The sequence below is a fragment of the Phascolarctos cinereus genome, unplaced genomic scaffold (assembly GCF_003287225.1).
Source record: "Phascolarctos cinereus isolate Bilbo 61053 unplaced genomic scaffold, phaCin_HiC Scaffold_5;HRSCAF=322, whole genome shotgun sequence".
Taxonomy (NCBI): Eukaryota; Metazoa; Chordata; class Mammalia; order Diprotodontia; family Phascolarctidae; genus Phascolarctos; species Phascolarctos cinereus.
Window position 1 is genome coordinate 149,403,846 of NW_027555958.1, and position 14,449 is coordinate 149,418,294.

The window sequence follows — 14,449 nt, forward strand, 5'->3', positions numbered from 1 at the left end:
TAAAATGTAAAAAACACTGTCATATAGTTTTCACTTTCAGTCTCACAATAATCATAAATTTTATGCCATGCCTTGTGGTAACTGACCAGCTCTCAATGAAAGTTTTCTTGATGTCTTGTGGCACCAAGTGGTACTGGAATTAAATGTCTTCTCACTATCAGACTCTGCAAAAGAACTGTCGCATCAAACAAACACTGCAATATGCCTTAAGTTAATGTTTAATGAAAAAAACCAAATTTGTTTTTTCCAAAAGGCTTTCTATCCCCAAGTACATTGTAAAGCAATATCATAATGAGCATCCATACAGCCTTAAACAAATATTCTACTTGACTGGGTACAGTTCCTCCAAGAAGATCGGTGGAGGTCAGAGGCAGCAGCACACGATGTCTTTCCAGTCCTTCTCACCTTCTGATCTTATCTGCAAAGGCAACATAGGTTCTTTGATACCATTGCTTTAAAGTCCAGCTGAATGCTGTTTACTAAATTTTCCAGCAAAAGATCTTAAAACTGAACATTTCATTGAATTCAATGAAGCAGGTAATTCCATCTTAACTTATTTATCAAGGAAGCATAGAGAGTTTAATTAAATCTTTATTGATTTGTTCTGGCACCTGGGTGTAGCAACAGAGAGCTGCAATACAGGAATTATATCTGGGAGCAGATTTGAGTCCCTAGGCAGTGCTCTAATGAGAGAAAAGCCTTTGTCGTGGAACAGCTGTGCTCATATTTCATACAGAACAGTGAAACATACATGCCTTTGCAGTCTTGCTTGTCAGCAGCAGAACAAATAATGCTTACAGGAAACAGCCGAGCTGCTGCTGCTGCTGCTCTGTGCCTTTGTGCCTTTCTATTAAGTAGGAAGGAGAATTCAGATTTTTTCCAACTTCATATCCCACATATTGTTCAAATATAAGCTTTTAGTTACATTAAAAGAAGAACTCTTCCATACCTGTTCTTTTTTAGGAGGAAAAGATTTTAGAAAGGCTCTTTTATAACTACAAAATGGGATATTCAGGCCATTATAGTGGATTCTCTCTCAGTATAGTTCAACCCACACATCTGTACTTCTGCATAGAAATAAGGTCCTATGTAGTCTGTTTTCTCTCAGGGATTGAATTAATATATGTTCAGTTATGTTCAACCAAAAACAGGCACTGATCCATCCCCAAGCTAATTAATAGACACCTAAAGAAACTGCCATTCCTAAACTGCCATTTCTTTCTAATTTTCTGGCTTGTGTGTAACCCTTCTTTGTATAGTTGTAAAAGGACCTTCTTTCAAGGAGCTTAACACAATCAGTAGATTAACTCAATTACTATTTCTATAATCTTTTAAAGTGATTTTCTTTAAAAATATAAAGACTTAGACATGAAATTGGAAATAGAACCTAGTTCTCCTGGCTTTCTTATCCAGTGATGTGTAAAAAGTTTTCTAAAAGAGCTGTCCAGAATTAGAATGACCAGTATCAGAAGGTGTAGTCAGCTCCCCGTCACAGGTCTTTCTAACAGAGGCTGGACGGCCATTTGTGACGGATGCTGCACTTGAAGAGGAATCCCCTCAATGGGTTGATCTACATGATTTTTGAGTTTCAATAATTAAAAATTCTGTGATTCCCTAATGTGTATACTTAATACTATTCAAATGTTTTTCTTTTTTAAAAAATTTTGTTTTATTTATTTTCTTAAGGCACAGCTTTTTTTTTTAAATTCTAAATTCTCTCCCTTTCCTTCTTCTCTACCCAGTGACAAAGCAAGAAAAACAAAACATTTTCTCCCCCTTCCCAAGACGGCATGCAAACTGGTATAGGATACTTATACATTCATATTAAGCATATTTTCACATTAGTCATGATGTAAAGAAGAATTAGAACCAATGGGAGGAACCACAAGAAAGAAGAATCAAAACAACAAAAGAAAAGGAGAGCAAATAGTATGCTTCCATCTACATTCAGATTCCTTAGTTCTTTCTCTGGATGTGGATAGCTTTTTCCATCTTGAGTCTTTTGGAGTTGTCTTAGATACTTTGCATTGCTGAGAAGAGCTAAGTCTATCAAAGTCAGTCACTGCACAGTGTGGCTGTTTCTGTGTATAATGTTCTCCTGGTTCTGCTCTTGGAGAGCATTTCCAAAACAACTGGTTTCATTAGTAGAAATACTCAGAAGGAGAAGGGTGTTCTCTGACAAAGAGAACATGAGACTTCATGGTTTCCTGGTGATGTTTCACAAGCTATAGCTAACTACCTCATGTTGTACCTGTATCAAATTCATCCTTTCAAAAATATTGGTAGCTCAGTCAACTACATTCGCTCATAGAAATGCTTTGTTTTTTCAGTTACTATTAGGTCATTAATAAAGATGCCCTCTGATATTTTCACCCTCTCAAGAAACATGGTCTAGCATCAGACAGTGTTGGTACCAAATTAAATCCATCAGCTAAGTTAAATCCATCAACAAGGGTTGAGTGCATTTATTAAATGCCTGCTGTATATCAGGTGCTTTGCTAGAAGCTGAGAATACAAAGCCAAAAATGAAATCATCCCTACCTTCAATAAGCTTATACTCTGTGGGAAGAAACAACATATACACATAACAAGGTGATTTTGAAGAGGAGGCACTAGCAAGTAGGGAATCAGGAAAGGGGCTTCCTATAGAGAGTGACATGTGAGCTGAGTTTTAAGGGGAACAAGGTACTCTTAAGGGACAGGATTGAAGGGGAAAATTCATTCCGTGCCTGGGGAGCAGCCTTTGCAAAGACAGAGATGAGAAAGAATGTGTCATATGTAAGAAACAGTAGGAAAGCCAGTTTAGTTGAACCCAAGAGTATGTGAAGGGGAGTCCTGAGGCCAGAAAAGGGAAATTGGCTAAAAAAGCACACATTCTTTCTGTTAACATTCTGTAAACTACAAAAGTGGAAACTAGTTTGCTTATTGGTTAATCATTTTTAGCAAATGTACATTGAGGTGAAGGAGGCACAGTCTGGAAGTCTTTTTGGCAAAAGAAACATAATTTTTTAGATGCCAGGGTACTCTAATTTAACTGAATTATGGCATGAATTGTACAATAATTTGTAAATTTTTCATCCGGAAAGAATTTGATCAGTTAAGCTTTTCTGTCCTATAGACATTCTTTGAAAGTTCTTTCTGATCCATCAGCTTTGCTGAGCCATCCCTTTTCTTTGCTTTTTCATGTTGTGTACAAATCCTCATTTTCTCCTTTAAGCACATCTTTGTTTCTACCCTTCAGTTATCACTAGAGAAAGCCTGGAAGCCCTATCATAAAATATAATCTGCAGTATACCTAGAACTTTTCTGCTATTCACGTATACTGGGTTCTACCGTACTCTGCTATATCTTGGTTTGTTTGCCTTCTCTTACAGTGAATGTTCTGTTCCCAAAGACTGCTGGATTATACCAGCTAGCATGTCCACATGTGATAATGACTTACTTGTGAGGCTGTTTAAATAAGTAGAAATTAGATTGCTCTTTCATAAAGTGGCCAGGTGTAGAATTATCTATTCTATGGCTGATTTACTTTCAGTGTGGCACAAATTGATAACTTTTAGGTTACCTAGCTATACAGGACCATTTGTTCTTAGATTGCAAAGATGCTCTGGCTTCTTTTCCCTTTCCTGGTGGCTGGCTTTCTTCTTCACTCTCAGTGTGTACTTATCCTTTTGGCTTCTACTTCTCCCGTGGTCTTTGGTTTCCATGCCAAGCAGCTTAGTTCTTATGGTGTTTGCCAGCCAATGAGAGGATGCTTTTATTTCTGGTGAACATACTGAAATGACCACTATAAAATGTTTTGGCCTCAGGTTCACTGCATTATTGCAGGTATGATGTCCTGTGCATATGGGTATTTTCAGATGAACTATAGGTCCACAAAGATGTTAAAAAATAAATGAAGCCACATGTAAGAAAGCCATGTGAAATGATGAAAGATTGTATGGTGTGAGGAATCACCTCTTGTGTGATACAAGGACAATTAGATTTAGAATCAGAGTGCCTACGTTTGGATCCTTGCTGTCTTTGGCACCTTGTAAATGATCACTTAGTCTCTCGATACTGTTTCCTAATCTGTAAAATGAAAGAATTGGATTAAATTACCTTTAGACCCTTCCAACTCTAAATTCATCCTGTTCTTTATATCAGACTGTCCTGTCCTGTGAGCATAGGGAGGCTTTTGGAAAGTCCTGCCTGTGTTACTATACCTACCTAAGAGGAGCCACAGCAAAGGTTCTTCCGAGAAGGTTTCTAGACAGCATATCCTGACAAAAATCCTTAGGGCCACTGGCTATATGTAGACCTGACCTTTTATTTTATAGATGAGGAAAGTGAATTTAGATCTTCAAGGTACCCAAGATTTACATTTTTGAATCCTGTAATCTCTGGTGTAAATTAGGATCATTTTGCTGAGGAACACAGACATAAAATGTTAAAACTGGAAACCAGTCAACAAACATTTATTAAGCACTTACCATGTGCCAGGGATACAAAGAAAGCCAAAAATACAGTTCCCACCCTCAAGATGCTCATGTTCTAATAGGAAGACAACATGCAAAAAATTATACATATAAGACCTATACAGAGTTGCCTTTGAAAATGGGGCCAATTGTCACACTTAGGGAACCAAGGACTTGGCATAAAAATTACCAATTACTAAATGCTGGTTGACTTTACCCATTCGTGTCATTAAATGGTTTATCGTGGGATTCTAACAATAGGATTCTGTTGTCAATGAAGGAATATTATGCAGAAGAAATTAACAGGGGAGGAAATGTTGGCCTCTAAGTTTCAGGGACCTTTACAAAGTTTGTAAGAGCACGGTAGACCCAGGGCTAGAGTAGGATTCTTAATTCTCAGTTCTCCTCATCATGTATCCAAGTTGTGTGAGGCAACACTCTTTAGGACAGAAACTGCCTGAATTTTACATTTAGAAGTGTTTATATTTAGAATTGTTCTTCTTGCTTTACATGGCTTTCCTGTACTTTCAGATATGCAAGAACTGTACAGGCTGCTGTGACCGACAGATCCAGTGTGTTTCACTGAACTGCCCAGTACTTTTCAAACTCTCCAGAGTGAGTCGAGAATTGTCCAAGGCCCCATATCTCCGCCAATTGCTAGACCAATTTTAAACAATCAATGTTACAGGATTCCAGGTGCTAATTTTTTCATTGTTTACCACTGAGCTGTTGTGCATGGTGCTTTTCCAACTTTCATCAAGTCAAGGACTCGTCATTGTCTGAAGAATATGAAGACCTTTATGCTAAAGATTATACTTGTGAATCTCTGAATAGCTCATTTCTTAAGATATATAAATTCCTCCTTTCATGTTTTTAACATTCTGTTTTATAATGCAGATGTTGAATTAGCTCCAGTATGTATGTGTAACATCTTGTAAATCCATTGACTGTGTCATGTTTACTTCCTTGTGAAAGGAGCACTGAAAACCTCTTACAGAAAAACCATTAGTGTGTTTTCCTTGAACTGTCAGTATCAAAACATGTGTTGCCTATAGATATGTTATCCATTCACTTTATAATTTTGACTGCGAAATATTTTGTAAATACACTTTTTTACTTTTCAAACAACTGAGTAAAATAATGTGCAATGAATTTTATACAGATAATTTTAAAGTTGTTTGGTATATTTCCTCTAGGTTTTGCTCGACTCAAAGTAGATTTGTTATTTTGATCAAACTGTGCAAACAATAGTACCATGTGTAGCATTTTGAAACATTATTTTCTAAAAATCGCTGTCTTGCTTTAGCTATTAATGGGGCATTGTGAGGAACTGTGCAAAGACATTTTTGTTACAAACCTGTGGGCCTGTTGCAATACTTTAAATATAAGAAATTTTATTCCATTTTTGCTTGTTTTTGTATAGACATTTCTATTGCTTCTAAATATGCTTAAAATATTTTCTTTCCTTATGTACAGTTAATCTTATTTGCCATCATCTTGAACATAAAATGTGTATTTAGAATATTTGTATAACTGTATAAAATGAAAAAGGAATTATGTGGTCAGTGCATTGTTTTCTAAACTGGAAATCATTTTGTTTTAAAAGTTAATAATGGAAACCATATTAAAATTGAATAAAATATGAAAAGTAGTCATGTGATTTTTAAACTGGCTGTAAGTGGTATTTGTGAATTTTAAAATCTTAAGTTGACTCAGTTTTATTACATAAGTACAAAATCACATCATAATCACATCACAATCATAATTACAGATTTTGGGAGTTGGAAGGGACCTCAGTAACCATCTAGAACAACCCATAAACAAAGGAATCCCCATTCCATACCTGTCAAATGGTCATCCAGCTTCTTCCACTACAAGATTTCCAACAAATGGGAACCCACAGTCTCTCCAAGCAGGCCCTTCTATTTTTAAATGGAAGCTCTCTTGGGAAATTTTTTAGGAAATCTTTAAAGGCTCTCTAGGAAATTGGGAAAGTTTTCCTGACATCAATTTTCTGAAGTAAGGAAAAGAAAAAAAACTTAATATGCCTTACATGCTGCTCAGTGTTGCGTTTCACTTGTCCAAGCTACAAAGAAATTTTTTTTTTAGTCAGTTAGTGGAAGTTGTCCTAAGAAAAACATTTTTTCAACCCAGCTTTTTAAAAGTACTAAGTATTGATTTAATAAAACTAATGAACCATGGCTTCATTATACATGAGAGAAAAAATAATCATAATGCAACAGTTGGTTTTGGGGGGTTTTTTCCCCCCAACAATATAGCCTCCTTTTTTAAAAAATTCATTTCTTAGTTTTCAACATTTACTTCCACAAGATTTTGAGTTCCAAATTTTCTCCCCACCCTAAGACAGTGTACATTCTGAATACCCCTTCCCCTAATCTGCCCTTCCTTCTATCAGCCCCCCCCCACCCTTCTCTTATCCCCTTTCTCTTCTATTTTCTTGTAGGGCAGGATAGATTTTTATACCTCATTACCTGTATATCTTATTTCCAGTTGCATGTAAAAACGATTAACAACATTTGTTTTTAAAACTTTGGGTTCCAAATTCTCTCCCTTCCTCCCTCTATATTGATGTAGATATAGATAATTTTTTCCCTCCAACTACCCTAATACTGACAAAGGTCTCATGAGTTACAGATACCATCTTTCCATGTAGGAATGTAAACAGTTCAACTTTAGTAAGTCCTTTATGATTTCTCTTTCCTGTTTACCTTTTCTTGCTTCTCTTGAGTCTTGTATTTGAAAGTCAAATTTTCTATTCAGCTCTGGTCTTTTCATCAAGAATGCTTGAAAATCCTCTATTTCACTGAATGACCATTTTTTCCCCTGAAGGATTATACTCAGTTTTGCTGGGTAGGTGATTCTTGGTTGTAATCTTCTCTCCTTTGACCTCTGGAATATCATTTTCCAAGCCCTCCAGTCCCCTTAAAGTAGAAGCTGCTAAATCTTGTGTTTCCACAATACTTGTTTCTTTCTGGCTGCTTGCAATATTTTTTCCTTGACCTGGCAACTCTGGAATTTGGCTATAATATTCCTAGGAGTTTTCCTTTGGGGATCTCTCTCAGGAGGTGATTGGTGGATTCTTTCTGTTTCTGTTTTGCCCTCTGGTTCTACTATATCAGGGCAGTTTTCCTTGATAATTTCTTGAAAGATGATGTCTAGGCTTTTTATTTTATCATGGCTTTCAGATGGTCCAATAATTTTTAAATTCTTGCTCCTGGATCTATTTTCCAAGTCAGTTGTTTTTCCACTGAGCTCTTTCATATTGTCTTCTATTTTTTCATCTTTTGGTTTCGTTTTACAGTGTCTTGATTTCTCATAAAGTCATTAGCTTCCATTTGCTACATCCTAATTTTTAATAAAGTATTTTCTTCAGTGATCTTTTGGACTTCCTTTGCCATTTGACCAGTTCTGCTTTTGAAGGCATTCTTCTCCTCACTGGCTTTTTGGATCTCTTTTGCCATTTGGATTAGCCTATTTTTTAAAGGTGTTATTTTCTTCAGTATTTTTTTTTGAGGGGGTCTCCTTTAGCAAGCTGTTGACTTGTTTTTCATGATTTTCTTGCATCATTCAGTTTTTCCTCTACTTCTCTTACTTGCTTCTCAAAATCCTTTTTGAGTTCTTCCATGGCCTGAGACCAATTCATATTTTTCTTGGAGGCTTTGGATGTAGGAGCTTTGACTTTGTTGTCTTCTAATTGTATGTTTTGATCTTCTTTGTCACCAAAGTAAGATTCTATGGTCTGACTTCTTTTGTGCTGCTTGCTCATGATCCCAGCCAATTACTTGAGTTATAAACTCTTTGTTAAGGTAGGAGTCTGCTTCCAGTGTGGAGAATGTACTGTCCAAACTTCAGGGGTTTTGTGCAGCTGTTTTCAGAGATACTTGTAGGGACCTGTAAATTTTCAATTCTTCCAAGGTGGTGTGATCAAAAGCGAGGTGTCTACTTCTTGACCTGTACTCTGGGCTATGAGTGATCATAAGCACTCTTTTCTGCCTTGGAACTGTGAGGAGGATTCTCTCTTCACTACCACTACAAGCTCCACCACACCAGCGCTCCACCTTGCCCCAGGACCACCACCCAGAACTGTGACCCAGCTCCAAGCACAGGCAAAGCAAGAGAATCCTGTACCAGCAAAGACATCCCTGCAATCCCCCTCAGATTAGCCACTCGATTCCCCCTCAGTCTGTGGGCTGCAAGCTCCAGAAGCAGCTGCCACTCTGGGGCTGCAGCCAGTACTGGGGCTGGGACTATGTGCTTCTCTCTCATCGCAGACAGACTTTTCCTACTGACCTTCTAAGTTGTCTTTTGAGTTCATGGATTGAGAAGTCTGGAAACCACCACAGCTGCCTGTGATTCAGTTATCCAAGGCCTGCTCCAGGCTTGCTGAGGCCTGCATGCCCATACCGAATTGCATTCCTCTCCCAGCCTGGCATGATATACCTTTCCAATCAACCATACAAGTTGTCTTGGGCTGGAAATTTGTTTCACTCTGTCTTTTTGTGGGTTCTGCTGCTTTAGAATTTGTTTAGAACCATTTTTATAGGTATTTGGAAGGGTCTGGGGGAGAGCTCAAGCAAGTCACTGCTTTTACTCTACCATCTTGGTTCCACCTAGGCTATTTTTTAAGGTGTTATTTTCTTCAGTATTTTTTGGGTCTCCTTTAGCAAGCTGTTGACTTGTTTTTCATGATTTTATTGCATCACTTTCATTTCTCTTCCCAGTTTTTTCTCTACTTCTTTTACTTGCTTCTCAAAATCCTTTTAGAGCTCTTCCATGGCCTGGGACCAATTCATATTTTTTTTGGAGGCTTTGGATGTAGGAGCTTTGTCTTTGTTGTCTTCTTCTGGTTGTATATTTTGATCTTCTTTGTCACCAAGGAAAGATTCTATGGTCTAACTCTTTTTTTTTTTTTTGAGCTGTTTGGTCACGTTCCCAGCCAATTACTTGAGTTTTAAACTCTTTGTTAAGGTAGGGGTCTGCTTCCAGTGTGGAGAATGTACTATCCCGAGTTCAGGGGTTTTGTGCAGCTGTTTTCAGAGATACTTCTGGGGACGTGTAAATTTTTAGTTCTTTCAAGCTGGTAGGATCAAGGGCAAGGAGTTCACTCGTTTCCTGGCCTGTGCTCTGATCTATGAGTGACCACAAGCACTCTTTTCTGCTTTGGAACTGTGAGGAGGAACAAGCTCCACCGCGCTAGTACTCTTCCTTGCCCACCTAGAACTGTGACTCAGATCTAAGCATGGGTAAAACAAGAGAATCCTGCCTCAGCGCCAGCAAAGAGATCCCTGCAGTCCCCCTCTGATCAGCCACTCGATTCCCCATCAAGTCTGTGGGCCGGAAGGTCAGGACACAGCCACCGCCCTGGGGTTGCACCAGGACTGGGGCCAGACCAAGCTTCTCTCTCACAGAGGTCCAACACACCTTTCCTACTGACCTTCTAAGTTGTCTTTGGCATTTGTGGGTTGCAAAGTCTGGAAACCACCACAGGTGCCTGTGATTCAGTCCCCTGAGGCCTGTTCCAGGTTTGCTAAGGCTTAGTCTTTGCTCGTGGAGGCTCACGCTGAACTGTGCTCCTCTCAGCCTGGCACAACGGACCTTTCCCATCAACCATCTGGCTGTTTTGGGCTGGAAATTTGTTTCACTCTTTTTGTGGGTTCTGCTGCTCTAGAATTTGTTTAGTCATTTTTTACAGGTATTTGGAGGGGTTTGGGGGGAGAGCTCAAGCTAGTTACTGCTTTTCCTCTGCCATTTCCACCCCTGACTTCTAATTCTTAACTGTCACGAAAAGAGCTGCTATAAATATTTTTGCACCCCTGTCTCTGTCTCTCCCTTCTCTGTCTCTGACACAGTCTCTCTGTCTCTCTTATTCCCAGCATAAATTAGCAATACAAGGGTTAACAGCACTAGCCACAACTACAGGCTTAAGAAACTTTCAAAAAACAGAGGTAAGCCTCTCAAACTCCAAGGAAGGCATTGGGCTTCTTCTCTTATCAAAAAGAGAGGAGAGGAGAAAAGTAGAGAAGGGGAATGTTCTCTGACTCTGGTCTCAGGAGTCCTGACCAGTTCCAGCCCCCACAACACTTGCTCTCTGACAGCTGTGCATGATTCATTCACACCATCTCAGAATCTAATGCTAATGTACTCGTAGCAGATGCTTCACTTCCAGCTTCCATTCTTCCTTCCTACTCTCCATGGCTTCTCTGTCCTGACTCCTGAGATATCTTGGCTTCTGCTCCCCAAAATCTCTTAGAATGGGAGGGGCTAGCTTGTCAAAGTTTGGCTTACCAATCACAAGGTTAGATCAAACTCTTCACTCTCTGGGTGAATTTCCACCAGGCCATTGGGCATTCATCTCTAATGTCCTGGTCTTCTTGGCAACCCTAAGACAGCACTAAATATGAAATGACAGTCCTCGCTTATATCTAGGAAACCAAGGAGAAATGAGCTGAACATAGTAGTGAATTGTGATAGCCACAAAATGTCCCCATTTCTTAGTTTCATTTCCTACATTCGTTTCATAAATATTAAGCATTTCTTATGGGCCAGAGATACAAAAATAAATGAAAAAAACTCCTTGTCCTCAAGGAGTTTACATTTCAGTAGAAGTAAGAAGATATGTGGACAAATAAATACAAAAGAGTATCACTGCACAAGAACACAAAATGCTTTGAACTCAGAAGATAGAGGGCACTTCCCTACCCTCTTCACCTGTGCCTTTATGTTTTCACAGCTGACTCAAAGTCAAGGAGTAGGTCATCAAAAACCAAAACAAAAAAGTGTGTGAACCCCTCAAATTATGCTAAGGAATTAAAAAGGTTTGCATGTATATACTTTTGGGGAATGGAGAAAAAATGGAAGAATTCATTTTCATCAAAACAAAACCAAAAAATCCTACCTACCTTACTGCTTATATAAAAACACACCTCAATCAATGAGCCAAGACAAGTATTTAAGCATCTACTATATGCCAGGTATTGTGCTAGGCACTGGGACAGTTTATGACTCCAAAATCAGCCAGATGTTAATCAGTCTTTTTTCTCTTATTAGTTTTCTTCTGGATCTAATTTACACATAAAGTTGACTTTTAAAGCAAAAACTTACTAGTGACAAAAGTGATGTAATAAATGACCTTCAAAATATGCCAGGCAGCCTTACAGATGTCCATCAGAGCTCCACAGATTCTAATAAGAAATAATGTGGTTCATCCATTTGCAAAAGTGAAAGGGACCTCAGACATCATCCAGGGGTAGAGAATGTACAGCCTCAAGGCCATATATGGCCCTCTAGCTCCTCAAGTGCAGCCCTTTGACTGAATCTAAACTTCACAGAACAAATCCCCTTAATAAAAAGATTTGCTCTGTAAAACTTGAACTCAGTCAAAAGGCCATACCCAAGGACCTAGAAGGCCACATGTAGCCTCGAGACTGTAGGTTCCCCACCCCTAGAGAGGATGTATTTATAGTTCTGCTCTTGCTATGTGTTCTTAGTAAATATCCTTGTCGTAAAAGCCAATTTGTGTTAATTGGTTAAAGGATACTAGGATGCTTATTGAGGAAATATTAACTAGCACTGGTTAGATGATATTGAAGAGATAACTGGCAATTAATATCAGGAGGAACCACACCAGAAAGGGGGCCTGAGCCAGTCATGTTAGAGAAGAATGAATTTTATAACTTTTTAGGGTTATCCTCTAGATGCCTGAGGGAGAAATACAGTCAGTCTTGCTTTTGGCAAACCAACTGATCAGTACAAGTGGGAGGTAGGAGCTTACTGGGCAACATGCGCAAAATAATTACAAAGCAAATTTCTTTAAGGAGTGGCGACAGCCAATGACCAAAAATAGGCACTATTCCAGATATGGTTTGACAAGGGCAGAGTAGAGTGAGGCTGTTCTGAACACTATGCTCCTATAACAAAGTATCAAGTTCAGTGGCTGCCATGTCACACAGTTGACTCAAACTGACTTTGTGATCCATAAAAAACCCTAGGGTCTTATTAAGCCACAGAATCATAAAGTAAAGTTTGAAGGGATCTTAGAGATGATTGAGCCAAACTCTTCACTTTATAAATAAAACAGGCGCAGAGAGGTTAAGTTCTTTTTCTAAGTTCACACAGAGAGTAAGTTCCAAGTCTGGATTTGAACATAGGACCTCTGTTTCCAAATCCAGTAACTTTTCCTCAATGCTGCCTCCATTTTTCCATACTATCTGTTGTCTAGTCATGCCTTTCCCATTCTGTACTTGTGTAATTTTTTTTTTATCCCAGAGAATTTTACATTTAAAGCTATTAAAGTCTACCTTATATTTAGTCTGTCATTCTATCCTGGATTGGAATCTTGTTGAGATATTTTTGGATCCATTAATTCTGCTATCCAAATATTAGATCTAACCTCTAAATTTTCTCGCAGCTGTATACTTTATAAGCATGGCATCTTTATCTTTATCCCAAGTTTTTGATTAAAACACTTCACTGAAAAGGATCAAGGAAGGATCCCCTCAGGTACTCCAAAAAAGCCATCCTTTTACACTAGCATTGATCCATCATTAATTACCACTCTTTGGATCCAGCCATTTAATGAGTAACAAATACAACTAATTATACTATCACATAAACCAAGTCTCTTCATCTCATTCAATTCAATATTAAATCAATTACCTATTATGTAAAAGACACTGAGGATAAATACAAAGACCAAAACAAGGCAGTCTCTGTACTCAAGGAGCTTATCTGCTGCTTGTGGGGGAGGAAAGAGAATTTGAGAAGGAAGACAGTGGTAGTCACTGGGGGATTTTGTTTAGCAGATGATACCTTGGATTCTAAGAGATGAAGATGAAGAGTGATGAGGTCTAGAGGTTTAGGGGTACTGGAACTCCAAATCACTACACACAGGCCCTGTCTGAAAGAATTCAACCCAAATCTTTCAGCCAGAGAAAAAGTTTATTAGAGATAAACCATAAAGGTCAGACTCTTAAGGAATCTGAACATTAGTGGTGCCCAAAAGGACAAGCAGGCATGAGAAAGTCTCAGCATTTAAATGGGGGCCAGGGTAGATCTTATATACACTCAAGTAATTTTGGGTGACCAGAGGAGAGGCTGGGAAGAAGATCTGGGTGACTGAGGGAGGAGTTTAAGGAGAATGGGAGTGTCTGAATAGAGTCACCCAGGAATAGACAATGAAGGGCTAGGCTTTTATTAGGGTAACAAAGAACTGGAAGAGTTTGATAAGATCAAAGGTGAGGTATAAGGGTTTTCTGGGGCCCATAGACAAATAAGAGCCAAATTCTTTTTGGGAAAGGAGCAAAGGTCTCAGCTTGGGCCCATACCTCATCAAAGAGTACATGAAATTTCATACATGTGGGGCAGTTTTTGGTAGAAGGAATGTTAAGTTTGGGCACTAATTAGTATACTTCCAATTTGCCTAGAATATAGGGTATATAAGTGAGAATAATATGAAATACTGGAAAGATTGGAGGTTTGTTGTGGAGGGCCTTAAATATCAAACTGAGATTTTAAAATTTTTATTTTTGTTACCCTGGGTCTCAACCCAAGAGAGGCAAGGAGAGGTAGTTCTGTGCTACCTGCACACAGGGAAGATAGGAACATCATATCCCTGATTTCCAGCTTGCCTGTCAGGAGTCTTCAGACACAGAATTTCCCCTTGGGCAAGATCAGAGTCTCTGTCTTTGCAGAGGCATGATCTTATCTCACTCTTACCTAAAGAGCTCCTTTATTCTTGTGAATTTTCAAGTATATTCTAAACTAGGTAACTTCTCCAATTTTTGTTTGCTATTTGCTTAGATAAATTTAGGTTTACTTATCATTATTGGTGATGGTCTTTAGGGTAATTAGCATTTGGTGGCAAAGAGTTATGCTGGTCAACGTAAGCCAAAATGCTACCTACCCCTTCAGAGCAGCAAGGCAAGTGGTTTTTGTTTTGGAGAGTCGTTACCCCCTCTTTCCCCCACAAAATC

The 14,449-nt window shown here is 38.6% G+C and overlaps 1 protein-coding gene and 1 long non-coding RNA gene across 2 annotated transcripts in view; one reads left to right on the forward strand and one right to left on the reverse strand.

Annotated features, from left to right (window-relative positions):
* REV3L (REV3 like, DNA directed polymerase zeta catalytic subunit) overlaps window positions 1-6,105 on the forward strand; it is a 253,112-nt gene extending 247,007 nt beyond the window's left edge. The window contains 1 exon segment of the mRNA XM_021008089.2: window positions 4,989-6,105. Within this exon segment, the coding sequence (XP_020863748.1) occupies window positions 4,989-5,129 (141 nt within the window). The 3' untranslated portion in view covers window positions 5,130-6,105.
* Window positions 210-11,725, reverse strand: LOC144457557 (uncharacterized). Its single transcript, XR_013486967.1, has 3 exons — window positions 10,764-11,725; window positions 6,301-6,471; window positions 210-418 (listed from the first exon to the last, which is right to left on the reverse strand). It is a non-coding gene; the product is annotated as an uncharacterized LOC144457557 (long non-coding RNA).
* Between the last annotated feature and the right edge of the window lie 2,724 nt (window positions 11,726-14,449).